Source organism: Sminthopsis crassicaudata, chromosome 3 (genome assembly GCF_048593235.1).
Source record: "Sminthopsis crassicaudata isolate SCR6 chromosome 3, ASM4859323v1, whole genome shotgun sequence".
Taxonomy (NCBI): Eukaryota; Metazoa; Chordata; class Mammalia; order Dasyuromorphia; family Dasyuridae; genus Sminthopsis; species Sminthopsis crassicaudata.
The window spans coordinates 221,765,667-221,792,470 of NC_133619.1; the positions used below are offsets into that span (position 1 = coordinate 221,765,667).

At 33.1% G+C, this 26,804-nt stretch overlaps 1 protein-coding gene across 1 annotated transcript in view; it reads left to right on the top strand.

Moving 5' to 3' along the window:
- Positions 1-26,804, top strand: part of MID1 (midline 1) — a gene marked incomplete in the record, with an annotated part of 137,949 nt that overhangs the window by 42,930 nt on the left and 68,215 nt on the right. The window contains 1 exon segment of the mRNA XM_074300020.1: positions 19,781-19,876. Coding sequence (XP_074156121.1) covers positions 19,781-19,876 — 96 coding nt within the window.

Consider the following 26,804-nt stretch of genomic DNA (forward strand, 5'->3'; position numbering starts at 1 on the left):
TACAGATTATAAATGTTAAATTACAAAAGCAAATGCTTAGCATTTTGGTAAGTTGAAGATTCAATTTGCATATGCAATTTTCCTATCACTTTGTTAGAGAATGACTTGAAATGACCAGGCTTTAAACTGCAGCTTCATGTTTATGAATTTAGGTGATTATATTGAGTAGATACTCTACTAAAATAAGACATTGGTTCCTCTTCAGGGGACTCTTGATTCCAGACTTCTAAAGCTTTTTTACTTTCTTACACTATGTTTTCTTGAAGTTTTGTGAGAGTTAAATATCAGTGAGTTTAAATCAGCCAATCATTGGTTTGCAATTTATGTATAATTCTAACAAATGTGACATCTTTTATAGTAGCAAATATACAGAGGTGTGCTGATAAATGTTAATCAACCAATTTTCTGGAAAACAAACATGTAAAACTAATGTACTTTTATTTTTAATCTGCTTTGTTAACATTTTTTTAAGTCTTAGACAATTGACAAAACAATAAATTATATCCTGATTTGTGGCATTTGCTGATTTCTGAGAGGGTAAATACTCGCACTGAAAATTTAACAATTGAGTCTTAAAAGCTAGCTACGAACTTACTCCATCCAACACAGCCCTGAAAGATGCCTTATGTGGTGAGGATAAGAAGACATTAATGTGTGTATACACACACACACACACACACACACACACACACACACACACATATGCCACAGTAGCTTCTAAGCGTGACATCTTATAACAAATTAACCATTTCTACATTAAGTTACAATATGAATAATTATGGTGTCCAATATAAGTTATTAGGATTTATTTTTTTTTGGTGTACACTTCTGTATGGTCTTGGTTTTTCAGGAACATTGGTTTAAAGGTGAGTATAGAGGAAAAAGTAGAAGTTATACTACATCATGTCAATTCTTTCCTCATGTACATGTAGGATAGAAACTGTATAGGAAAAGATTTGTACAGACCTATCAACTTTTGGTTGAATGTGAAGATATCTTGGCCAGCAGGGTAATTGTTATATACTCTGCAGTAGGGGAGGAGGGAAAGGGAGAATCCACTGAGAACAAGACTTGACCCTTAGGAGTTCCTGAAAGATTACTAGACCCCTTATACCCCAAAGAAATCAAAAAAATCAAGAAATCAAAAAAGAGAGGGAACAACTCACTCTGTGCAAAAATGTTTGTAGCAGCTCTTTTTGTAGTGACAAAAAATTAGAAAATGAATGGATGCTCATCAATTGGGAAATGGCTGAATAAGGTGCTTTGTTTAATCAAAAAATGTGTTACTCTTAAGGAAAAACTAATCCTTGAGGTTCTCAGGGAGGGTAAGACTGACAAGTTAGCTTCCAATCTGCCTAGGAAGGCTTTCCAAACCAAGACCTTCCAGGGTCCCTGCAAGTAAATCAGGATTCCCAGAGGAGCCACATGCCCACTGCTCTCAAACATGATTGGGGCCACAAGTGGTCTTAGTCTTGAATCTTACTGTTACTTACTGTTACTTCTCCAAGTCAGAGTGAATTTCCCAGTATCCTACCATTCCATACCCAAATACCCTCAGTGTAGAGGCAGGCCTCTGGAACTATAACTATCAAGAATAGATGTATTAAATTGCTCCCCAAAAATGCATTCCATCTTTTGAAGAAAAGAAAAGACTACTTTTTAAAGCATACCATGGGGACTCAAAATTGTCATTTGTGAGTCAAGCATCACTGAGGTGCGTCATTCAATCACAGCACAATTTGTTTCTTTATAGAAGGCTTTTATCCTCAATCAGGTTACTCTGTGTGAAAGCAATTCAGAGTTTCTCTGTAGAACTATAGCCTATTACAACCAAAAGGGACTTGGGCAGTTATTTATAAAGTCTAACTTCCTTTTTTGTTACAGATGAGGAAACTAAGTCCCAAAAAGATTAAATAACTTCATAACAGTCAGACACTACAGAGGTGAGATTGGAATTCAGATTTTAAAATTCAGGGCCTTTATATCCTAGATTTTAAAGAAACTTCTTTTTTCTACAATAAAATCACTAGAATCATTTCTGAGCACAGCTTTTGTCTTTAATATTTTGGCCTTTGCTTGAAAATTGGAAGAGTAAACAAAGCAACAGATATTATCGTTGATAATGAATTAAAGTATGGACTGCAAAATGCCTTTTCACAATATATTCCACTGGATCTTTGGAACAAAGATGATTACCATGTGGCTCTGATCTCCTTTGGTTATCATTAAATATAAATATAGGCACATAACCATTTAGTAATGGACTGCCTCCCTATCCCCAACTGAAATAAGATAAAATTGTAAAACCACAGAGTTAGGACATAATTGAAGCAATTTTAGAAGTCACAGTTGGAGTAAATTCTCTAATACTCAAAGGCTAAGGCAAGTGTTTTACAAAAAAGTCGATCATTTAACCATTTGTCTGATACAGAGCCAGCAGCCCCTGATGACCTAATGATTTCATTCCTGTGTTATTTTTAATATGCAGAATGAAAGCTGTATTGAAAATTTTTACTATTATTTTAATAGCTCAGCTCTTTAATAAATTGCTTTTGTTAAAGTAGAAAAATATTGCATGAGGAGAGAATGTGTTCTAAAATTCAATAAATCATCTTTTATCTGTCAACACCTGCAGTCTAAGATTTATTGCTTAGACCACTCTGTAGTAGATGTCTGCTTGGGCAGATGGCCACCTCTAAAACTATAATTTAATCAAGTCATTTTTGTAATGCAATAAACCATAATTTTGTAGCTCAAATACTTTTCCACCTCTTTAGAAATTCATGCATCACTTAATAGCTGGCTATCAAATAGAACCAACTTTCTATTTAGTATATTGCTATATCTATCTATTTATATTTATGCACATATACATATGTGTATATATACATAATGTATATGTATTATATATGTATTATATGTATATGTGTATGTGTGTATATGTAAGACCTTGTTTTAGTACAGTTTAAGTCTTAATAGTTTAAAATGGCACTAAACCTTTTGGGACATGTTATGTTATCTGTCTGTTCTTTCATTCCACATATGAAGTGAATACAAAGAGAGCTAGTTGCAGGATAAAAAACAAAGAAGGGTAATTCCTATAGGAATTTGTGCTACAATTGGTTTGGGAGGAGAAAACCAGTCCAAAGTAAGCTTTATAGTCATGAACTATGTTTTTTCCCCCGTTTGTGGTACATTCCCCCTAGTAAAATGTCTTTTGCACATAGTAGGCATTTAATAACTGTTTCTTGGATTGGACCTGACCAATCATAGAATTTTAAAGTTGGAAGCTAGTGAGAAACAAAACTTCCTAAGGAAGTTCAAAGTTAAATGAATAGAATGGACAATAAGCGCCTAGATAAGGAACTGAATATAGAGATCTGATTGTCTGGAGATAACCTTGTGGAAGATACTGGTGTTCAACTGAGTGCTGAACCAAGGATTTTGGTTAGACTTGGATAAAGATATAGGTGGCAGAGACTATGGAATGGCAGAGACTAAGGAAGAGGAGAAGCAAAAGAGTGGAAGTTAGAAGGAAAACAATCTCTGGACGATAGTAAAAGAGAAAAGATGAGTTAAACAATCATAGGACCAAATTGTGGAGGACTTCGAATTTTATCCGAAAATTCTGGACTTCATGCTGCAGATATGGGATGTAATTGGAGGTTTGTTGTTGTTTAGCCAACCCGCGCCCCCCCCTCCAAGAAAACAATAACAAAAAAAAATCACCATCTTAGATTATTCTGATAACTACCTATAGAGTGAATTCAAACAGGAAAATTACTTAAGGTCCTTTGTAGTGGTCTTGGGACTGGAATATGGTGATAATAGGAGGTAGATGCTGAAGATGTTCATAGGTAGAATAAATAAGATTTGCTGATTGGATGTAAGAGATGGAGACAGAATAATTCAAGATGGCTCTGAGTTTTTGAGCCCAGCTGATGGAAATTGATAGAAAAGTTTGGAGCAGTTCAGGGGAAGATGTTAAAATCCGCAATGGCTTTTCAGTCAGAGAGGTCAGAGAACTGCCTCTCAGTCTCCTTGTATCATCCTCTCACAAGAGAAGATCCATTCTCCAACAGCCATTGTCAGGTGGCTCCGGTGTATTCCAACAGGAAGAAGATAGGGTTTGTGACATAATAGCATTTGAAATAGTCAGGAGATATTCAAGTGGAAAGCTCCTGCAGAATAGGGGAGATATGAGACTGGAGTCTGCGTGAGAGTTTTTGACTGGAAATGTAACTTTGGGTCATAAGTTTAAAAGTGATGGTTAAAATACTAATTTTTTAATGCTGCTTCTGTGATAGTGATAATGAGTGAATGAATGAGCTCCCTTCTGCTTAGAGACACAGGTTCAGAAGCAAAAGAATTTGCTAACCCCAAAGTCTGTGGCTAAAAGAGGAGGTTTTATTTTTCACTAAGAGGCTTTCCCTAGTGGGCATATTTTCTTAATGAAGAAAATTTTTGCCAAGAATGATGGCAAAAACCCAGTTTATGAGCAAATTTGGGGGGTGGGGTTTGAACTGATAATCAGACCAGGATTTCTCAATTGAATTAAAATTATAATTTCCTGAATAAGGATGTGACTCCCCAAAAGATCAATGGGAGTTGATTTGCCCTTGAATAATGCTACCTATTTCACCCTGGGAGGGTAGGCCTTTCCTCTAGACTCCTTGGAGCCTGGAGACCCTGATCTCTCTTCTTTTGCAGATCAAAGGGGACCTGGTTTCAGTGATTATTTTACACAATTTTTATAGAGTTCACTCACATCAATAGGAAGAGTATATAAAGAAGAGATACTCATAAGTTTTGTTAGGCTTCATATGTGGAAACTAATGACTTACATGTACCAGAAGATTCACTTTAATTATAATAAACTAAGGTTTATCAGTAGATACTCCATTAATAGTTCTCATGTAGGGGGCAGCTAAGTGGCGCAGTGGATAGAGCACCAGCCCTGAATTCAGGAGGACCACAGTTCAAATCTGATCTCAGACACTTAACACTTCCTAGCTGTGTGGCCCTGGGCAAGTCACTTAACCCCAGCCTCAGAAAAAGGAAAAAAAATTAGTTCTCATGTAAAGAGAAAGTTTAGGATAGCTAAGTTGTTCAGAGGATAGAACATGAGGAAGACATCGTCTTCCTGAGTTAAAATCTTGCCTCAGATGCTCACTAGCTATGTGAACCTGGACATGGAGAAGAAAATGATGCCCAAGCTTTACAATCTCTTTGCCAAGAAAACCCAAAATCAAGTCACAGAGAACTGGATACGGCTGAACAAAAAAGAGAAAATTTTATGCAGAAGACATTTATTTATGAATATTTAGGAAAAATCTGCTCTTGAGAAGTTTTTTCTAAAGGGAGTTATAAGGACAATTTTTAACAATTATTTTTCTTTTTTTCCATGTTTGATCAACTTTCTCCTTGACATTTAGAATGGACTTCTCCTAGATAGTTGTCAGTTACTGCTGGGTTTTTTTTTTTTATTGTAGTTGCAGTTTCTTAACATGCTTAAAATTGAAGAAAAATATTCTTTTGGCTTAAAAAGAAAAACCAAACTTGCAAACAGTTATTCAATGCAAAAAAAAATCTGCCTTTAATTATAATACCAAGCATACAACTTTACAATAATTCACCAACTCTATTATGTGACAGAGTTTATTTAAAGAAAAGTGACATATATAAGAAAGTCAAAGGTTAGCAGAAGGCAAATACTGTCTCTGTTTGTTTTGTCATCTCCAATGAATTATTGAGATATTTTTCTGATGTCATAATATAACCACTGAGTCCCAGTAGCTTATGACCAAGTTTTCTGACCCACTAAGGAAATAGAGATCTACATTGCCTTTTCATCTTACCATAATATAATAATGGTGATGATAACAATGATTATGTTGATGATAAAACACCTAGAGCAAAGTTTAATTTGTTTCCCTATGCCTTTACATATTTTTTGTCAAGAGGCATTTAAAAGTAGTACAGTCACTTTAACCAGTGGGAAAGAATGCTTTCATACTTGCTCATCACAAACACATTAGTCTTTGTGGTTTTCTGGCTAACTGCCCTCCCTTTCTTTCAACACCATTTTAAAAAATTGGAAGTAATATTTATGGGAGAATCAGAATACACTGAGGTAATTTCACCAAGGCTAAACTCCCTTTCCTCTAGTGAAAACTAACATTTGAGTTCCTTTGTAATTAAAAAAAAAAAATCAACTCTTAATTAGCCAAGGTATCTATCTATGTGTAATGAAGATCTATACGTCAGTCTCACTTTCTCAAATTGTTAAAAAGATGGGGAAAAAAAAGTGGGCATGATCAGGAATCAAGGAGGGAAAGTATGGGCTATACGAACTACTTTGCATTTATCCTAATATGTTTTGCCTAGTTTCAGTGTTGGTTAATAGATTAAGAGGTAGCTTGGAATTCAGGAAAAGGTGGTTCACATAGATGGACCTCTTAGAAACTGAGGCAACTCTCTCACATGGTAAGTTGCAGAGAAGGTGCCGATCTACATTGGTAAAGGAAGTGCCTCGCCAAAAATCCTCATATGGATAAAACTGCAAGTCTATTTATATGTGTATTTGTATGGACACACATACATAGCAACAAACTTTATTCCTAAAGGGTGAGATGATTTTGTTTTAATAATTTTATCCCACTGCCTAGCATGTACCCAATAGGTATTGAATAAATTCTTTTTGAATTCAATCATCAAGGGGGAAAAAAGGAAAAAGAAATTTGTAGCAGAAGTAACCACCTCCCTCTTTTAATTTTTTTCCTGTACTTCTCAACAACTGTTTTGTTACATTAAAATTAATTTTGTAACAGCTTGTATTTATCAGAAATTTGACAGCTAGGTGGCACTATAGTGAGATCCCCATTCCTGGAGTGAGTAGGACCTCAGTTTAAATAGGGTGACTCTGGACAAGTCACTTAACCCTGTTGGCCTTAGTTTCTCATTTGTAAAGTGGAAAAGGAAATGGCAAATAAATTTCTTTGCCAAGAAAATCCCCAAATAGGATCACAAAGAGTCAGATAAAACTGAAAAAGCTCAGCAACAAGAAACAGAATTATCATCTTTACAGTTATGAATCAGATCCCAATGTTACTCCTTATAGTACTGTCTCTCAAAGAAATAATTAAATAATGGCTTCTGTGACTACCTATTAGTAAAAGCCTAGATTTGCCCCCTTATATTAAACAATTTTTAACTACTGTGTTGGGAGTGATCCACTCAAATTTTAGAGGCAGAAGTATTCTTTCATTCATTAGCAAAATATGTTACTGGTATAATAAATTACATGAAAGTGTTAATTCATTTCCAGAATACATTTGCCTTTTAAATAGATCATACCATGTCCACTTAAGTGTATGTAAACAAATTATAGGCAATTTTATTGTGACAGTGGATTAGGAAGTTATAATGAAGTACTGAAAACTAAATCACCCTTAAGAATTCCCTGTTATTCATAGGCAAGAGGCCAACAAATCCAAGAAAATGAGAACTACAAAATAAATACTGAACAAGGACAGGAGTTTCATCTTAGCATACTAACTTCCCACTTAAAAAAATGTAGGGGGTTTGTATTTAGGTTACCCCAGCTTTTTGACAAGTGAAAAATGTTTAATAATGATATTTAATGAAAATGTTGATTAGACTATGAAACTTTAAAAAAAACTCCATTATGGAATTATTTTCTGAAGTTTTGATTAGGCATTTTAAAAAATTTGTCTACCCTGAGAAAATAACATATTTGTGTCAGTGAATTGAAAATTTTTATTTGCATAGAATTCCTTAAATTCTTTGTGAAAATACAATTTTTATTGCAAAATTACAAATTGAAGTACCTCGGATTTCAAGAAAAATACCTTGGAAAGAGTTTGTCATTTAACAAGATATCTATCCTAAACATGAATTTGAAAAGTCCCTCTAAATCTCTTAATCAACCATCAGTATTTTCCTACAGAAATATTGTTTTTGTAAGGTTACTGGATTTCCTATGACAAATTCACTTGAATTGATACTTAAGCATGATTTCAGATTTAATCCTGTATTTGGAATATAATATAGTTCTATTACAAGAATGATACTTTTTCTTCTGAGGTAAAAAAAAAAATCCTAAAATCTAAAAATGAAAAACATCAGGAAAAGGAGTAAATTAGATAGTTCCATATTATATGTAACAGTTAGTAGCCAGACATAAAAACAGGTTTAACTAGTTAAAAGAATTCCTCTAATGTAACTGTTCTGTATCACTATATTCCTTTTGGGGAAGCAATTCCAAGTGGAGAAAAAGGCTGAAATGATTGCCAAAGCTTTAATTTAACACAGAATATGAGATTCAGCCTAATGAATCAAAAAATACAAAGATTTTCATCTTATAATAATAACAAACCATAGCTTTCACTGTAGGTATTTGTCATTCCACCATTAATGAAAAGTGGCCACATTCTTCTGTTGATTCCATGTAAACTATCTGGATGTCCCAAATGTAGGATCTCTTTACATAGCATTGCTTTTGCACATTCTTAACATATTTAAGATTCCTTCTTCCTTCCTTCCTTTCTTTTTATACTCCTTTTCTTTTTTCTTTCTCTTTAAGTCTTTCCTTATATTCTTGCTTTTCTCCTTTTTTTCCTTCATTTTTTCCCTTTCCTCCTTTTTGTCCTTCTTTCTGTCCAAGGATCCAGCTTTATTTCCTTCTCAAGTGGTTCATGATTTTTTTTTCAACATACTCTTCATTTTCCATTATTGTAAACTTGACCAACATTACCAGTTCTTTATACAAAGAACACAAAGGCACTTATTACATAAAATTGGTTTTTAAATACTTATTAAATTCAGCATAGTAGTTCTACTTGTGTTTGTATCTTTTGAATTTAAAAGATTTTTTGCTTTGTTCTTTGATTTTTTTTCCTTTTTCCATTAAACTTTTCTTTATCTAAACATTTTTTCAAGTGAAAACACTTTCTTTCCTTTCCTCTCTCCTTGCTCCATTGCAAAAGCAAGAAAAACAAATGCCCTCTTATAAAAATATATAGTCAAGCAAAATAAACTTCCATATTGGCCATGTGTATAGTAGATGTATGTGTCAATCTATACTCTGAGTCCATCATTTCTCTATCATGAGGTGCCTCGTTATTGACCCATCTGGAATTGTGATTAGTCATTGTATTGATCAAAGTTTGTAAACTGCTCAAAGTTGTTCATTTTTATAATATTATATAAATTGTTCTGGTTCTACTTGTTTCACTCTGCATCAGTTCCTATGAGACTTCCTAGATTTTTCTGAAACTGTTTTTTTCATTATTTCTTACAGCAGTCATGCACCATAAATTGTTTGGCCATTCTTCATTTAATGAGCACCTCCTCAGTTTCCAATTTTTTTGCCATTATGAAAGGAGCTAATATAATTTTTTTTGTGTGCATATGGGTCCTTTTCCTTTTCTTTGATTTCTTTGGGATTTAACTATGTCTAAAAGTATGCACTAGTTTAACAATTTATGGAGGATAATTCCAAATTACTTTCCAGAATAGCCAAAGTTGGTATATTTCCAAGCCTATTTTTTTTTTACCAAAATGGTTCAATTTTTCATAGCTGTAAAATTCCATGTATACTTTATATATATATTTTCAGAAAGATGGAAGAAAGGTGATTGTAAGAATTGTAAGAAAAAGTAATATTTATTTTTAGCAAATTCAGAAATATTTTTCTAAAATTCAGCTGCTTTTGAGGGGTTGATGAGAAACACATGATTCTTATAGGGAAGATAAGGGGGAAAAAAAGAAAAAATGATAATTAGCTTGCCAAGTGTTTTACAAATATTATTTGTATTGGATCCTCAAAACAACCCAGGTTGTTTACAAATAGTGAATGTAAAGTAGACAGATGTTAAATGATTTATCACACAATTCATAAGTATCTGAGATAGAATTTGAACTTGGGTCTTCATGATTCAAGATATGAACCCTCTGTCCTAGGCCTTCATGATCCTCTATCCACCCAGCTGTCTGTGAAAGTATATTTCATTTGATTTAGAAAAGCACATTTATGTAAATCTAAAATAATAAAAGCAGATCAAAAGTCATATAGAAGGTTATAGTGTTGGAAAAGAAAAACTGAAATGAGTTAACAAAAGACACATAATCAGTGGATATATTGAGATTAAAACATTTTAAGACTTCAGGTCCCAGGCTTATATCTAGGCTTGACTTCATTCTGACTCTTCATGCTGCATTCTAATCTATATTATCTAGAAGTAAAATATAGTTACTTAATTAAATATCCATTTAAGCTCAAAGTGCATTTGTTAAAGCAAAATCATTTCTCCATGTTCATGGATAAAATTCAATATAAAAAAATAATCTGACATTCATCATGGAACCCCATGCAAGGGTATATGTAAACAAATATGTGCAATCTTAATTACCTGTACTTTAATAAGCCCACCATTGTGAAGTATTATCTGCAAAGGAACTAGAAAGGAGTAAAGTAAGAATGATTCAATTTGTGACTTGTGGAAGTAGTCTGTATGTGCATTGATTATGACAGACATAAAGCTTGAATAACTTTATTGGTATTAATTACTTGCTAATTTAAACACTTTTGATGTTTGTTTTAGAATTAAGGACAATTAGACCCAGGAAATAAGATTCCTTGCTAGAGACATTCAGCAAATGCCAAAAGCAATGTGAATGCAGGGAGGACATAATAGTGAATAGTTGCTAATTTCTGAGTGTATTTAGATCCCTGGGCCAGGCTTGTTTAGTGACATGGAAAATTGAATGATTTGGGACATATGCACTTGGATAAATTTTTACTCAGTTTGTTAATCAAGAATTGTGGTTGATCTAGTGAAGAGACCTATTTTGTCTTCTATATATACATGTAGAAGATAATATATTCTAGCTAATCTATATAAATGTAGAGAAATTATTATACATAATATCTAAGCCTTTCTTAAAACCAGAAAGACTTGACCCAAGTTCTTTTTCTCAGCAAGCCATTTAAATACTCAGTACTTTCTGCAAATCTCTAAAATGAGAATTTTGCGTAAGAAAGCACTAACCTGCAATGGTAGCAGTCTTCTAATACGGAAGTTCCCCATAAAATGGCTTTCTTGCTGCAAGCATGATACTTTACTTGATGTCTTTTTTAAACAAAAATATCCAATTTGTTCACCTTATAATTTAGTAATAGTCTTAATGTTATTGTTGTTTATCATAGATATAAAAATTATTTTCCATAAAGGAGTTTACTTGATGCACATAGACAAAAAAAATTGGTTTGGATAAATTAGCTTATTGATGGTATTTACAAATCCACAAAATGAGTTAAGCTTTTCTTATCCTATTTTAGCATGCTATAATGTACAGTAAGAGATTACCAATTAAGGAGTGTCAAATAATAGAGATCAAGGCTATTTCCAGGAAATTTTCAGGAAATTTCCAGAGGGTAGAAACACTCCATCTGCCAAGACTGATTGGCACTTCCTCTTAGAAAGTTGTCTTGAATTTCAATCCTAATATTTCAATAGTCAGAAGGACTTGAACTCAAGTTTTCCCAGCTCTGAGATTGGCTCCCTGGGTACTATTCTAATCTGCCTCTCTAGTGTGTATTAAAAAAAAAAAAAAAACCTTCAAGTATTTTAGGGGAAAAGAATTTTTAAACTATAATTCCTTGATTATGGATTCCAAAAACACAAGTTGCAATCTATTTGTTCAAAATGTATCTCCAATCAGTAATTTTCAATCTAGATTCTAAAATCCTCATTATCATCATCAAAGCAAAGTAGGAAGAGCTCCAGGTTATGAGTCAGAGCACTTGGATTCAAATCTCTCCCCTCAAACATTTACTTGAGTGAACTTGAACAAGTCACTCTTCCTAAATTTGAGTTGTCTCACCTGTATAGTGAGTAATAAAAATGTCATCAGAGCTACCATCCATGTCTTGAGCTATATGGTTCTATAATCATCATAGTCATTCATTTTTTAGCACTTTAAAGATGTAGCAATAAAAAAGTGACCGTTGGTCCACCCTCCCCTTTTTTTAATCTTTAAAAATGAGGAAATTGAAACTCATAATGTAAAATCAGTTTGCCTAATATTATATTATAGCTAATAAATTGAAGATGTGAAATTTAAATTCAGCTATTCCAGTTAAAATGATCACATTCTTTTCTTTGTGAGATGTTCAAAGGTCTCTAGTGAGCCAGACACTTCTCATTAAATATTGACATGATACATTTTTTGAATGAAATAGTTCTAGAATGAAATAGTTATATATATATATATACATATATAATTATATACAATATACATATAATACATAATATATATTGTATATAAATATTATATATATATATAAAACATACATGTATATTAATAAAAATATAGGTACTATCCATAATGTGAATATCAGATTCTGCATTAACTAAATTATAGCTATAACAGAGTAAAAATCTATTCATCTTTTTTAGAATGTATTAAGCATGATTATTAATATTAAAATAAAATACTTCTATATATTATTTCAAATTTTAAAATGAAACTCTGAGCCTCAGTTGATGATGGGATTTATAAATAAGAAAGGCAGATTCTGTAATGTTAACAGAATGTCAAATAAAATTTGACAAGGTAAATATAGTATCACATCTCAGATTTTCATAAATTGTATTTCCTGGAACACTAGACGTAAATTTGTATGCAGATTGTACTTTTATTGGGGGAGTGTGTGTGTGTGTAATTCCCTCAAAGGTATGTCATAATGTCACATTTGGATATAGTAACTATCATAAGCAATGAAAGAGACATTAGGAAAAATAAGACTGATATAAATCATACATAATTGTGGTCTATTGTGAGTTGAAACTGAAGGTAGCCTCGTACATCACAGACATAATTAAAAAATCTGAAGAGTTTAGTTACATATAAAGAATTTCACCTTTTATACAGGTGGTATGTGTTAATAAGGGTGTGTTTTCTTATTAAGAAGGGTGATTAAATTTTCTCAGAAGAAAATACATGAGTCGTAGCATTAAATGTGTTCATATCCTGATCTCACTTTAGCACTGTGGTGTTGGGTGTCGGGAGTATGAACGCAGTTCCTGAATGTCTCCCTGAATATTAGGGAATGAAACAAACCAGATCTGTGTTTAGTTTGAATGGCATCCAGACCCTAATGTTCTACATTAAAGACACACTCTAGCTCAGACTTAGGAATAAGAGCAAACATTCTTTAAGGACCTGGGCAAGTCCAAAAGGAATTACTGAAATCTCCTGTTTCAGGCATACATTTTAATAGTAGTGCTCAGTGACAAGTCATTAATTCCCTGCAACCTGATTCTAAAGCACAAGTCTCAGAAGGCTAAAATTAGGAGCATTTGTCTGCTTAACTTACTATTTGATCGTGAATCAGCGTGATAGCGAAACACAACACACATCTGTTAGATTGGATTTACCTTCCTCAGATGATACTCAAAGTATGCTGCAGAGAATGCACAGCCATGCATTGACAATGAACTCATTCAGAGACAGTTCCATAATCATCAGCCTAATTCATTCTCCCATAAAGTGACTTAAGATGATGAACAATGAAACAGGCTCCATGTGAACTAGTGGCGAAACATAAAAGGCAGCAGTGTGATTCACTGGAAAGAGAATTGATTTTGAGTTGAGAACCAGTCCCAGTCCTTCCCCTTGCCACCTGAGGGAACTTGAGTAAGTTATTCTCTAGGGCTCAGTTTCTTAATCTATAAAATGACACATTTTAGGCTAAATGACCTCTAAGTTATCTTCTAAAGCTAAAATTTTATTTAGCTAAAGCCAAAAGTTCATAAAGCATTAATATATGAAACATGGAAAGATAATACTTGCATTTCCACCTTTTGCTGAATAATCAAACATTAAATGTTTTTGGTTGTATTTTTGCTGTCTACAAGTATTAGGTGGCACACTAGATAGAGTGCCAAGCCTGCAGTCAGGAATTCCTTCCTGGCTCAATCTTCCTGAATTCAAATCTGGCTTCATACACTGACTAATAGCTGTGTGATCCTTGATTCAATCCCAATGAAAGACACCGCCCCCTTCACTATGTAATGTTTGATATATGCTCTCCTATGTATAACTTCTCTGATTTCCTTTTTGTTATAATTTGGAAAAATGGGTATTCATTTTATGTGTTTATTTGTGGAAATGGTATTTGGTGTTTCCACCAAGAGGTCAAGTCTTGGATATAGAACTTGGGATTTCCCTTCTAATAATAACAAAGCTATAAGAAGCTAGCTCAAAACCAATCATATCCCTTAGGCACAATATTTAAGGGAGCAAATAGATAATCTTCAAACCTGAATAGAGCAGAATAGCATCCAACTTTTGGTCTGTCCTTCTGGAATTAGGGTATGTGGAGAAATGGCTAAAAATGTCTATTCTACCTCCCTTTAAGCTATATAACAATGGGGTTCACCTCCATTACCTACATAAAATCTTCTGTTTGGCATTCAAATCCTTTTATAACTTTGCCCTCCACTCCTCCTTCCAATCTTTTTATACCAAACAACCTTCCATGTACTCTATGATCTAGTAATACTGGTCTGTCTCCTTGCCATTACTCAAACAAGAAATTTCTCCTCTTGACTTCAGGCTCTTTTTCTTTCTGTCTGACTATCCTCCATGACTGGAATGCTTTCCCTTCTCATTTCTGACTTCCAACCTTCCTAGCTTCTTTCATGGTTCAACTAAAATCTTTCCCAATTCTTCTTAATCCTGGTTCCTTCATTCTAATGATTATGTCCTATTTATTCTGCATAAAGCTTGTTTGTCCATAGTTATTTGCACATTATCTCCACCATTAGATTGTGAGCTACTGGGGAACAGAAAGGTTTTTTTGGGCCAACTTTGTCACCAAATGCCATTTTTGTCATGTAGATGATGATCACCTTTGGCACCTATGTCACCAAGATGCCACTTTGATCATTCATGTCATTTTATTCCTAGCACTTAACACAATATAGGACTTAGCACATAGTAGGAACTCCTTCTATTTAATTCAATAAACATTTTTTGAGCTTAAAAATGTTTATTGAAGACTTGAAATGGAAAATGCTATCTGCCTCCAGAAAGAGAACTATGAAGACTGAATGTGAATCAAAGCATAGTATTTTCACCTTTTTTAGTTTGTTTCCTTTTTCTTTCTCATGTTTCTTTTCCCTTTTGTTCTGATTTCTTTTGTATAAAATGACAGATATGGAAATATATTTAAAAGGATTGTATATATTTAACCCATATCAGATTGCTTGCTATCTTGGGTGGAGGTAAGGAAGGAAGGGAGAAAAATTTCGAACACAAAATCTTACTAAAATGAATTTGGAAAAATAAAATACTATTAAGGAAAAATAAAAATAAGTAAATTAAAAGGGAAGGATAAATAAGTGTTTATTGACTGACTAGAACAATGCCTGGAATATAAAAAAAGTGTTTGATAAATGTTTGTTGCTCAATTGTTGTCCAGTCAGAATAGCTTACACATTTATTATTGAAATATTGACCAACAGAATAGATGGGGCAGAATGAATGAAAGAGAGAATGAAAGGAACTAAGCAAAAGTTTTAGGAAAACTGAATAATTAGTTATTGGGGAGCATGAGGTTTCACCAGCAACTGAAGAAATTGGTGACAAAATTAACTTTTCAAAAATGTTGGATGTCCTAATCTTAACTGAAAAGATTTACAAGATTTTAAATACAAAATATGGATACATATCTGAATCTGATGCCTGACCATGTAGCTCAAATTAAACCTTGAGTAATGTATCTTGGAGCAATGAAAATAAGTTCTTAAAAGCAAACTGAGTAATTCTGTGAGTCATATACTCCATTAGGTTAAGTTGTGGATGGATATGAAACCACTGTAGTTTTGTCCTACAGATTCAAATGTTCTAGGTTGGCCAAGTTTTTGAGCAGAATGAAAAAAAGGTTAAAAGGTTAAAATATGAACAGTCTAAGCATTCTGGACATAACTTGAGGTTTGCTGTTCTGTTGCTGCCTCCAGAAAAGACGAATAGCCCATGTGGCCTCTCTTTTATGGAATGCAACTCAAGCATGCTGTATTGGTCTGCTGAAAGGTTTTAGAACTGTCTATGACTAATCATGGACAGGTAGCAACTGAACACTGTTTTTATCATTTTCAACATGGCCTTCCCATAGGTTAAGGCTCCTGGAAGTGTCCCAGAAGCTTACTATTCCACCAAGTAATAAAGAGATTAAACCTTTTGGTTTATCTTCGTTTTTTTCCCAAGTAACTTTTTTTTTTTAATGGCAAACTTTTATTTATACTTAATTTTTTAAATTAAGGATTTATTTTAAAAACAAGAAGAATAAATTCAGAAATCAATGAAAACAGTTTATGGATTTGGTTGGTTTTTTCTTCTGATAATGATTGATTATGGCAGTGTAAGAATATTAAAGTTTCTGACTTGGGAACAGGAAACCCAGTAATTATTCTTTCCACTGTATAGAAGTTTTTGGATCACCATAGCTAAGTAGAAACATATATATTCTTGTGACTCTCTGGTGAGGCCAAAAAAATTGTTCTTCCTCTGACTCGTTAGTCAAACCATCTGACACAAAAAAATTATATGAGTTGTTGAATGCTTTGTGGCATCACTAGAGTCAAGAAAGCTACCACAAATTTACCAATAACCAAAGTTCATTAATATATAGTCTAAAACTAAAGAACTAGGATCTCTCTCACACTAACCCAGTCCTGGAATATTCTATTCATGCTTTGTCAGCCTCTTTGGTATAACTTGGACTTGAGTCTCTCTGCCAGCCTTATTTCCCTTTATTGTACCTTAAAACTACTCTGACTTTCTCTTCCAACTTGGATAACATATGTACCATTTGACTTTATGTAACCCCAAAGGATCAAGATAGGTTTGTGTTTTTTAACCACAGGCTTTAGTTATATGTATTAGTTGATTGAAAGCAGATTTTTCTCATAGTGAGTATTTGAAAAGGAAAAGAAAAAAAGAAAGAAAGAAACCAACAGATGTTTGTAAAGCCATAGTGTTAGATGATGTTTAGTGAGGCATCTTTTACCTACTACCTTTAGCTAATGTACATTTTAGATAAGACATTGACTCTCCCAAAGTTTAGGTAGCTCAGTAAACATCTCACTTTTTTCCAATGTTTTCTAGAAAAGTCAATTTCCAGCATTTCCTGCTTATAGAGAGTTAGTTGTTGAACTATGCTCCAGGAAATGGCTAAAAGATGCGCTAATAATCATGTGAGAAAGTTAATGGAGGAACAAAACATTTTGACTCTCTTTAAAACTTTCATATTTGAAATAAGGAATGACTAAAATAACAAATAAGCTTCTTTAGATTGAGGGGTTTTTTTTTCACTTTACATACACACACACATATACACATACGCATGTATGTGTATATATATATACATATTTCATTAAATATTTATCAATTACATATAAAAATAATTTTAACATTCTTTTAAAAAAATTTTGAGTTTCAAATTCTCTCTCTCCTTCCTCCCTCACCCCTTAAGAAGATAGATTATGTGATGTGCATTATATATGTGAAGTCAGGCAAAACATATTTCTATATTAGCCAATTTGCAAAAAAAAAAAAAAAAAAAAAAAAAGCACAAAAATAAACAAGAAAAAAAAAAGTGAAAAAAGTATGTTTCAGTCTATATTCAGAATTTATCAGTTAACTCTCTGGAGTTCGATTACATATATATTTTAACACATGTTTGTTGCTATTTTAAAAACTGACATCCTGCAGTCATTTTAATGGGAATTGTAGGTAAATATGGGCTAAGAGTAAATACAACACAATTAAGAAATGTCATGACATCTAAGGTCATTATTTGAGGGAGATTTTTTTTCTTCTTTCTATAAGTAAACTATAAATTGCTTTTTTCTTCTTTTATATTTAAGTAAACTGTACAATTTTTTTAAAAAAATCATCTTAGCAAATGTTTTGATGGCATGTATATGTTTTGTGGAAATGACCTGTGAAATATGTGATTGTGTGTACATGTTTTTATGGAACTGACCTGTAATTTTGTAGAATTGGACAATTAGAATTGGAAGGAATCTTCCACTCTTTTTATAGATGAGGAAACTTAAACCCAGAAAAATTAAGACTTTTCCACAGTGTCCACAAAAATTAAGACTTGGAGGAGGATCTGGTCTCAGACACTTAACTCTTCCTAGCTACGTGACCCTGAGCAAGTCACTTAACTCCAATTGCCTCAGAAAAAAAAAAAAAAAAAGGGAAAAAAAAAGAGAAATTAAGACTTGACATCATTATTCACCCTAGAATGGATCAATACTGGGATAGAAAGCTATGAGAGACTTCAATGTTGATTGGCAGCCAATCTCCAGATACAGTCTTTGTATCCTCTGACTATAAGTTGAGTATAAATATACTAATTAATGACTGCCAAGAATACTCTCCTCTCTCTATTTCCTTTAAATCAAGAAGAAACAACTCTAGTGTAAACATATTTAAACAAAGGACAAGTGTTAGTGTTCTTGATTTTTTTTTCCTAGAATTCACTTGAATTCAAGGCTGGAAGCTTACCTAAGTTTCAGAGACTGAAGCTTCAGTTTTATAGTTTAGTATAACAAATATTTAAAATAATTTTGTACTTTCTTTGTATGAATTACATGATAACAATGTATTTGATTTATAGGAATTTATAAGTATTTACTGCACACCCACTTTATGTTCAACACAGCAAGAGGGACATTGTAAATTTAAGAAAAGTAGCATTAAAAAGGGAATATATACTATGTTGCTTCATATGAGGAAAAACAAATGAGAAGGGATGAACAAAGAATTCTGGTAAGATCATATCAGAAGGAATTAAAGAATTAAATGCATTATACACGGGGAAATTAGCAAGAAAAGGTATAAAATTTTGTGGGAAGACAAAATATTTTTAACTGAGGGAATCAGGAAATAGTTCACAGATAAAGAGATATTTGAATTGGGCTTTACCAGATAGGTAGGATTTTAACAGGCAAAGTATGTGGGACCCAAATACAGGCAGAGCTTGATGCTATATAAGCAAAAAAAGCCATTGTGGCTTATTATGCAAGGGACTGACATGATAAAAGCTGTGTTGAGGGAAAATTAATCTGGCAGCAGTATAAAAAAAAAAAAAAAAAAAGTAGAAACTTCATTAGCATATTCAATTAGACATGCCATGACTCCAAGTAAAGAATGTCCAATGGGGAAATTTCTAAACCTTGTAATTCTGGGAAGATTCAACCTTAACTGCTTTTAGCTAACCTCAGCTAAATCCAACCAAAATCCCCAAATCAACAGTTGTATCTAGTATGCTATTTGGATATTTTATTAACAATTCCAGTTTAAGAGAGGTTAAATATAAATCAGCTAACCTTCTTTCTTTCTAGTTCATGACCCAGAAAGTAACTTATAAATAGATGCTCAATTATAGCTTCCTTAGAGGGTAAAACAATCAAAGATAAAAAAGGAAAAATCTAAGTATCACATTCTTACATTTCCAAAAAATTCATTAAAATACAATCTTCAGAAAGCTTTCAAGCATGTGCAATATGACCTTTTTAACACTGTGCCACTGGAGTTGCATAAATTTCATGCTGATTTTTTAAGAAGAAAATTCAGATACCAATTTACTGTATGGCATTTGCTGTGTAAATGAAGCTATTATGATATAGACCAGTAACAATTTTTTTTCTCTTTCCTTTTCTGTTTTGTTTTGTAACAGCAAAACTTAGAAAGTAACCTCACCAACCTTATTAAGAGGAATACTGAACTGGAAACACTTTTGGCAAAACTCATTCAAACTTGTCAGCATGTTGAGGTAAGTACATCTGCCCCCCCCAAAAAAAAATCTAATCAGAGAGGGTCTATATTGCATGTACAAAGACCCAGATTTTAAAGTTCATATTTAAGAAAAACAACCTAAGCAGTTTTCAAAACATTTATATTCTATATATCATGGCTTTCAGAGACCCTCAGAGACCCTCCAAAGATTTCCATAAAAGCAGTTTGTAAACCAAGAAGACTTCAAAAACTCAACCAAACTAATAAATGTTTGAAAAGCAAGCTGCTCTAAGCATGCATCTTAAATAAAAATGAACTAGGATCACACTTTGACATTTGGAGAGAACCTTACAAGAAAATTTAGTTCAACTCCCTCATTATGAAAAAATAGCTAAGTGAAGTCCAGAAAGGTTAACCATCTGGTCTAGGTCACATAAGGAATAAAGTGGAAGAAGCAAGATTGGTACCTTGGTTTTCTACCTCCTGATCCAAGACCCTTTCCATTACACCATGCTAGTAAGAATATTGTAAAAAAAAAAAAAAAAAAAGTCCTTGTAGGTCTGTCATTCCCCCAGTGACAGCCAGAATTCCCCTAAGCCATTTTAATCAGCCACAGAATCATAGAATTGTACAGTTAAAAGGATTTTTTTTCTGTCCTTTATAGTTTGAACTATTAACCCCAGAGTAGGAGGGGGGCTTACAAACAAGTGTCAAATACAGTCCACAAGTGCAGCTAAAACCAGATTAAAACATGATTGGGAAATACTTTTTTAAATAAATAAATATAGAATAAAACGTAGATGGGGCGGCTAGATGGCATGATAAAATGCCAGGTTTGAGTCAGGAAGATTCACTTATCTGCTTAAGTTCAAAGCTAGCCTCTGTGATTTATTAACTGAATGACCCTGGGCAGGTCACTGTTATGGAAAACCACTCTTTGCTAAACACATGGAATCATGAAGTCTTAGCCATGGCTAAAATAATTTAACAATAACAAAAACATAGTGTTAATATGTGATGACACAGGGCAGTGGATACATTTAGTTCGGTGGACTCTGAGTCTAGGGTTAGGACAACCTGACCTCAACCCATAGCCACTTGCTAGCTGTGGGAACTTGCCTCCGTTTTCTCAACTGTAAAATGGGAATAATAATTACATCTAACCTCACAGGGTTGTGAGGATCGGATATGAAATAATATTTGTAAAGTTCTTGACACAGAGCCTGAAACATTTTTGTTATTATTCAGTTTTGTTGTTATTCAGCCAATAGGCACTATATAAATGTTAGCTTTATTATTATAATTATTATACTACCTGCTCATAGGGAACCTCCTATTTGATTTGGTAACCCCAAATTTTATTTTAATTTAACTCTACTGCTTTACAACATACTTGAAGGAGATTATTAAACTGTGAAATGTTGCAGAGGATATTAATCTTATCATCCCCTCTACATTCCTATGTTATATGAGAGGGGGATTGGTGGTGGGGAATAGACAAACTTCCCCTATGGATTCAAATAAGTACATTCTCTTCAACTTTTAGAGTTGGCTAGGCCACTGAGGAATAAAGAGATTTGTCTATGAACATGTCCCTATTATGTGAAAAGATTCCACTTAAGATTTTTCCTGACTCATAGATATTCATCCATAGGCGATTTAATTGTTAATTTTGCCATTTATATATCATAAGAAATAGCATACTGTGATCAGGATCCTGTTGTAGGGTCTTCAAAGAAGATATAAAGATTGTGCCTCATCTGATGATTTTTAAGGACTCTGCTTTCCATATTGATCTGAGGACAAAATGTTACTTTTGTCTGTGACTTTACCTATGCTACCAAATGCTGCATCTTGAATTTGCCAAAGAGCTCCTATAAAAGGGTCCTTAAAGGCAGTTAAGTGGTATAAGAGAAATAGAACTTAGTCTAGAATCAGAAAAATCTGAATTAAAATCTAGTCTCAGACACTCAGTAGCTAGGTAAGTTATTTACTGTTTCTCTTAGTTTTCTCATCTATAAGGGGAGAATATAATGCTTACTTGCCAGGGTTATTGTGAAGATCAAATGAGGTAATATTTGAAAAATTTTGCAAACCTTAAAGGGCTATATGAAAAGCAACTATCATCATAATTATCACTATAATAATAATAATTATTAGACTTATTGGAGTTCCAATCAATAATGATATTTGAAAGAAAGATTTTAATGGCTTTTTCAAAAGAAAAATATATTCAGTTTATCTCCCAGTTAACATGACTAGCTAATATCTGTATAGCTCTTTAAAGCTGACAAAGAATTTTATGTATTTTGTCTTATTTGACCTCACCATCTATGAGAAAGATGGTAGTAGTGGTAGTGGTGGTGGTAGTGGTGGTGGTAGTAGTAGTAGTAGTAGTAGTAGTAGTAGTAGTAGTAGTAGTAGTAGTAGTAGTAGTAGTAGTAGTAGTAACAACAATAAAAATATTCCCAAGGTGGCTAGATAGCTCAGTGAATAGAGAACTGGCCCTGAAGTCAGGAAGACCTGAGTTCAAAGTCAGCCTCAAACACTTAGTAGTTACTAGCTATGTGACCCTGGACAAGTCACTTAACCCTAATTACCTCAGCAAAAAAAAAAAAAAATGATCCTTACCCTTAAATGTCCTTACCACTAAATAGTGTATTATGTACTAGCTGCTTTTTTTTTTAGTTTCCAATTTTTTTCCAATTCTTTACTATTTCCAGTTCTTTAATGATAATTTTTCCATTTAGAGTTCATTAAGCAATGCTCATTCATTTAGTACTTACTATATACCAGGTATCTTGCTAAGTGCCAGGAATTCAAAGGCAAAAGTGAAATAGTAATTGCCTTCAAGGAATTTATGTTCTTTTTTTTAAATTAAAGCTTTTTATTTTCAAAACATATGCATGGATAATTTTTCAATATTAACCTTGCAAAACCTTGCATTCTAATTTTCCCCTCTCCCCTCCACTCTCTCCCCAGGTGGCAAGTAATCCAATATATGTTAAACATGATAAAAAATATGTTAAATTCAATATATGCATGCATACATATTTATACAATTATCTTGCTGCCCAAGAAAAATCTAATCAAAAAGGGAAAAAAATGAAAAAAAAAAATACAATTCAACCAAACAACAGCAAAAAGAGTAAAAATGCTATTGTGATCCACATTCAGTTCCCAAACTCCTCTCTCTGAGTGTAGATGGTTTTCTTCATCTGAAGACCTTTGGAATTGGCCTGAATCATCTCATTGTTGAACAGTACCACGTCCATCAGAATCGATCATTGTATAATCTTTCTGTTGTATCTCCTGGTTCTGCTCATTTCACTCAGCATCAGTTCATATAAGTCTCTCCAGGCTTTTCTGAAATCATCCTGCTGAGTGTTTCTTATAGAACATATCATTCCATAATATTCATATACCATAACTTATTCAGCCATTTCCTAACTCATGGGCATCTACTCAGTTTCCAGTTTCTTGCCACTACAAAAAGGGCTGTCACAAACATTTTTACACATGTGGTCTCTTTTCCTCCTTTAAGATTTCGCTGGGATATAAGCCCAGTAAAAACACTGCTGGATCAAAGAGTATGTAAAAGAACTTATGTTCTTTTTTTTAATAGCTTTTTATTTACCAGATATATGCATGGGTAATTTTACAGCACTGACAATTGCCAAACCTTTTGTTCCAACTTTTTCCCTTCTTCTCTCCACCCCCTCCCCTGGATGGCAGGTAGACCAATATATGTTAAATATGTTAAAGTATAAGCTAAATACAATATATGTATACATGTCCAAATAGTTGTTTTGCTGTACAAAAAGAATCAGACTTTGAAATAGTGTACAACTGTGCAAAGAAGGAACCAAATTATAGCTGCAGCTAGAGCAGTAACAGATTGTGATCACATTTTTCTTCAGTCCAACTTTCTATAGCAGAGTTTGCCAATTGCAATAGTCTGAAGAAAAGGTTGAGTACTGCTGATTAGGCTGCAATGTAAATAATAGTGAAACTATCCATAATGTTTTCATTTATGTTGAAAAGGGTGAATGTGTCTTAAAGGAATGAAAGAATGGGGAAAATTGAATGATACGACTGTCCTATATTTCTGTTTTTATGATGTGATGGCATTTTATATTTGAGATAATAACAAAGAGTTATGTCTCCTCAGTTAAAATTACCTGAGTTATATTGAGGAGTCTTATAAATGTTTTATGGCTTTTGTGCTTTTTTACATTCAAGGAAAGCCAGCCTAGTTACCAAAGCATCAACCTCTGGTTTTCATTAACATCTTCATTGATTTCAGATCAACTGACTTGCTGTTGATTTGTTATTAGTACTGTCTGAATTTACATAGTGCCAATCCTCTTAATGTTGATATAAAATTGCATTCCTATTAAGATGAGTAGTTTCCAACTATAAATGAAGGTTTCATTCAGGAAATTCACAAGGGGTTTTCATTCAAGAGATTACATTTTACTTTGCTTTAAGTATTTGTAGCTTTATAAATGAAGCTGTTATTGGATAAATTAGGGCACCCTCGAAAATAGACTATCATGAAGCATGATCAACAATTTGTGCCAGACAAGTCATAAAGAATATTCTCATTTCCACCATGTTTTTTAATTGCTATCTCCACATATCCCTTGGGAAAGAGAGTGTTCATATGGATACTTGTGAGTGAATATATTTTGTAATTATTTAGGATACGGCATTGAGCTGGATAGTATAGTGGATAGGATGTTGGATTTGCAATCAGTAATACCCAATTTCAAAATGCTACCTCAAATATTTTTAGCTGTAAGATTTAACTTCTCTTATACTCACTTTCCTCCTCCATAAAACAGGGATAAAGTATATATCTCACAGAGTTGTTGTGAAGCACAAATGAGATAAAATACATAAAATACTTTGTAAAACTTAAATTCTACATATTTATATTTAAATGATAATGGTTTGCCTTTAATAGCACATATTTATAAATGCTAGATATTGTTATTAGAATTATACAGAATAAATTGAGGACATAGAAAATACCGAGAAGGACATTAGTACTCTTTCATTTTGTTACTTTTGGAACTTCATTAAAAGGCAGTGTTGTGATGGGCTCTGAGACAAGAACTGAATGGTTCAAATCCCAAATGTGACACTGATTAGCTGTGTGACTTTGGGCAAGTCATTTAACTTCTCTCTTCCTTGGGCTATTTCTCCTTAGCTAGACTTCAGAATTTTTTGGCAGACTCATAGAGATTTGTATTTAGAATGGATCTCAGAGGCCACCTAATCCAACTTCTTCATTTTTTTTTTATGGAAAAAATCGAGGAGCAGAAAAGTTCATTGATTTGCCCCAGTTCACACAAATAATAAGCAGAGAAGTCTGGATTTAAATCCAGATTCTTATTCCAAATCCACTTCTCTTCCTACTGTCCCACCATTGCCTTATTACTGATGATATATATCTTAGGATTTGACCTAGTTATATATCTTTATTACTCTAAAGAATCCTCTTTCTTTCTGGATAAAGTACATTTGAAAGTAATAGTTACTCAATAAATGTTGTTGAATTCCCTATGAATGTTTCTCAATAAATGTGGCTCCAACCTAATTTTTAAAATTATTTCATTTAATTTCCATTCATGCACTCTATATTTCACTGTACTACTGTACTACTAAGCATTGTCCAGTCTCATTTATTTATTCATAGGCACTAGGAAGATCTAGTTCTGCCCTCTTCTGCCTTTATAAATTAAACTTATCATCCACTATACTTGGATCACACTTGATCCACATTGCTACCTATTAAAGACTGTTCTTTTAAGACCCATTTCAAATGTCTTTTTTTCCCACATCACTTCTTTAATTCTACTAGCTAAAAATAACCTCTCTTTCCTTGTTTTATATTCTACATATGTTATATATTTATTTGAATAAATATTTTATTTTCCCTATTTAATTGTAAGACCTTTTAAGGGAAGAGATTACTTTTCATCTTTTCCATTTGCTGTTTTTCACATTTTTTAAAAATCTGTACTTGTAATTTCATTAGTGTTGGAAACCTCTCGTGTGGAAACTCCCTCTACTGATGCACATCAGGGACTTGTCTGAAATCCATGATCAGAGAGAGTTGCTTGGAGCCCTTACAGATGGGATCATCTGCCATAATCACATAGATCTATGTTTCAGAAACAAACTATGAACCTATGTTCTTAAGATTTTGAATTCATGCCTTTATTGATTTCAAGAGAAGTTCTTAACCTGGGGAGTGTGAATTAGATAGATGGATTCATATGTTCATAGCTGGGTAGAGGTAGATAAAGATAGATGAATAGATAGATGGATAGATATAGATGATAGAACTATTTCAATTTGCTTGGTTTCCTTTGTAATTCAGTGTATTTTATTATATTTATTTAAAAGCATCATTCTGAGAAAGGGTCCATAGGTTTCACCAGACTTCCCCAAAGGATCATAATACAGAAAAAGTCAAGAATCCCTACACTACATGATTCTTTTTTTTAATATAGCTTTTTATTTTTCCAAATACATGCAAATACAATTTTTTACGTTCACCTTTGCAAAACCTTGTGTTCTAAATTTTTCTCCATCCCCTCCCCTAGACAGCAAGTAATCTGATATAGGTTAAACATGTACAATTCTTCCAAACATCTTTCCATATTTGTCATGTTGCACAAGAAAAATCAGATCAGAAGGTGGGGAATGAGAGTAGAAACAAAGCAAGCATACAAATACCACCACCACCAAAAATAAGTGAAAATACAGTTTTGATCCACATTCAGTCTCCATAGTTTTCTCTCTGGATGTGGATGTCTCTTCCCATCACTAATCTATTCGAATTGCTTTGAATCATTTCACTGTTGAAAAGAGCTAAGTTCATTACATACATTACATCATTCTGTTTCTTATATAGATCATGCTCATACATGTGTAGATACTTAATTTTTCTG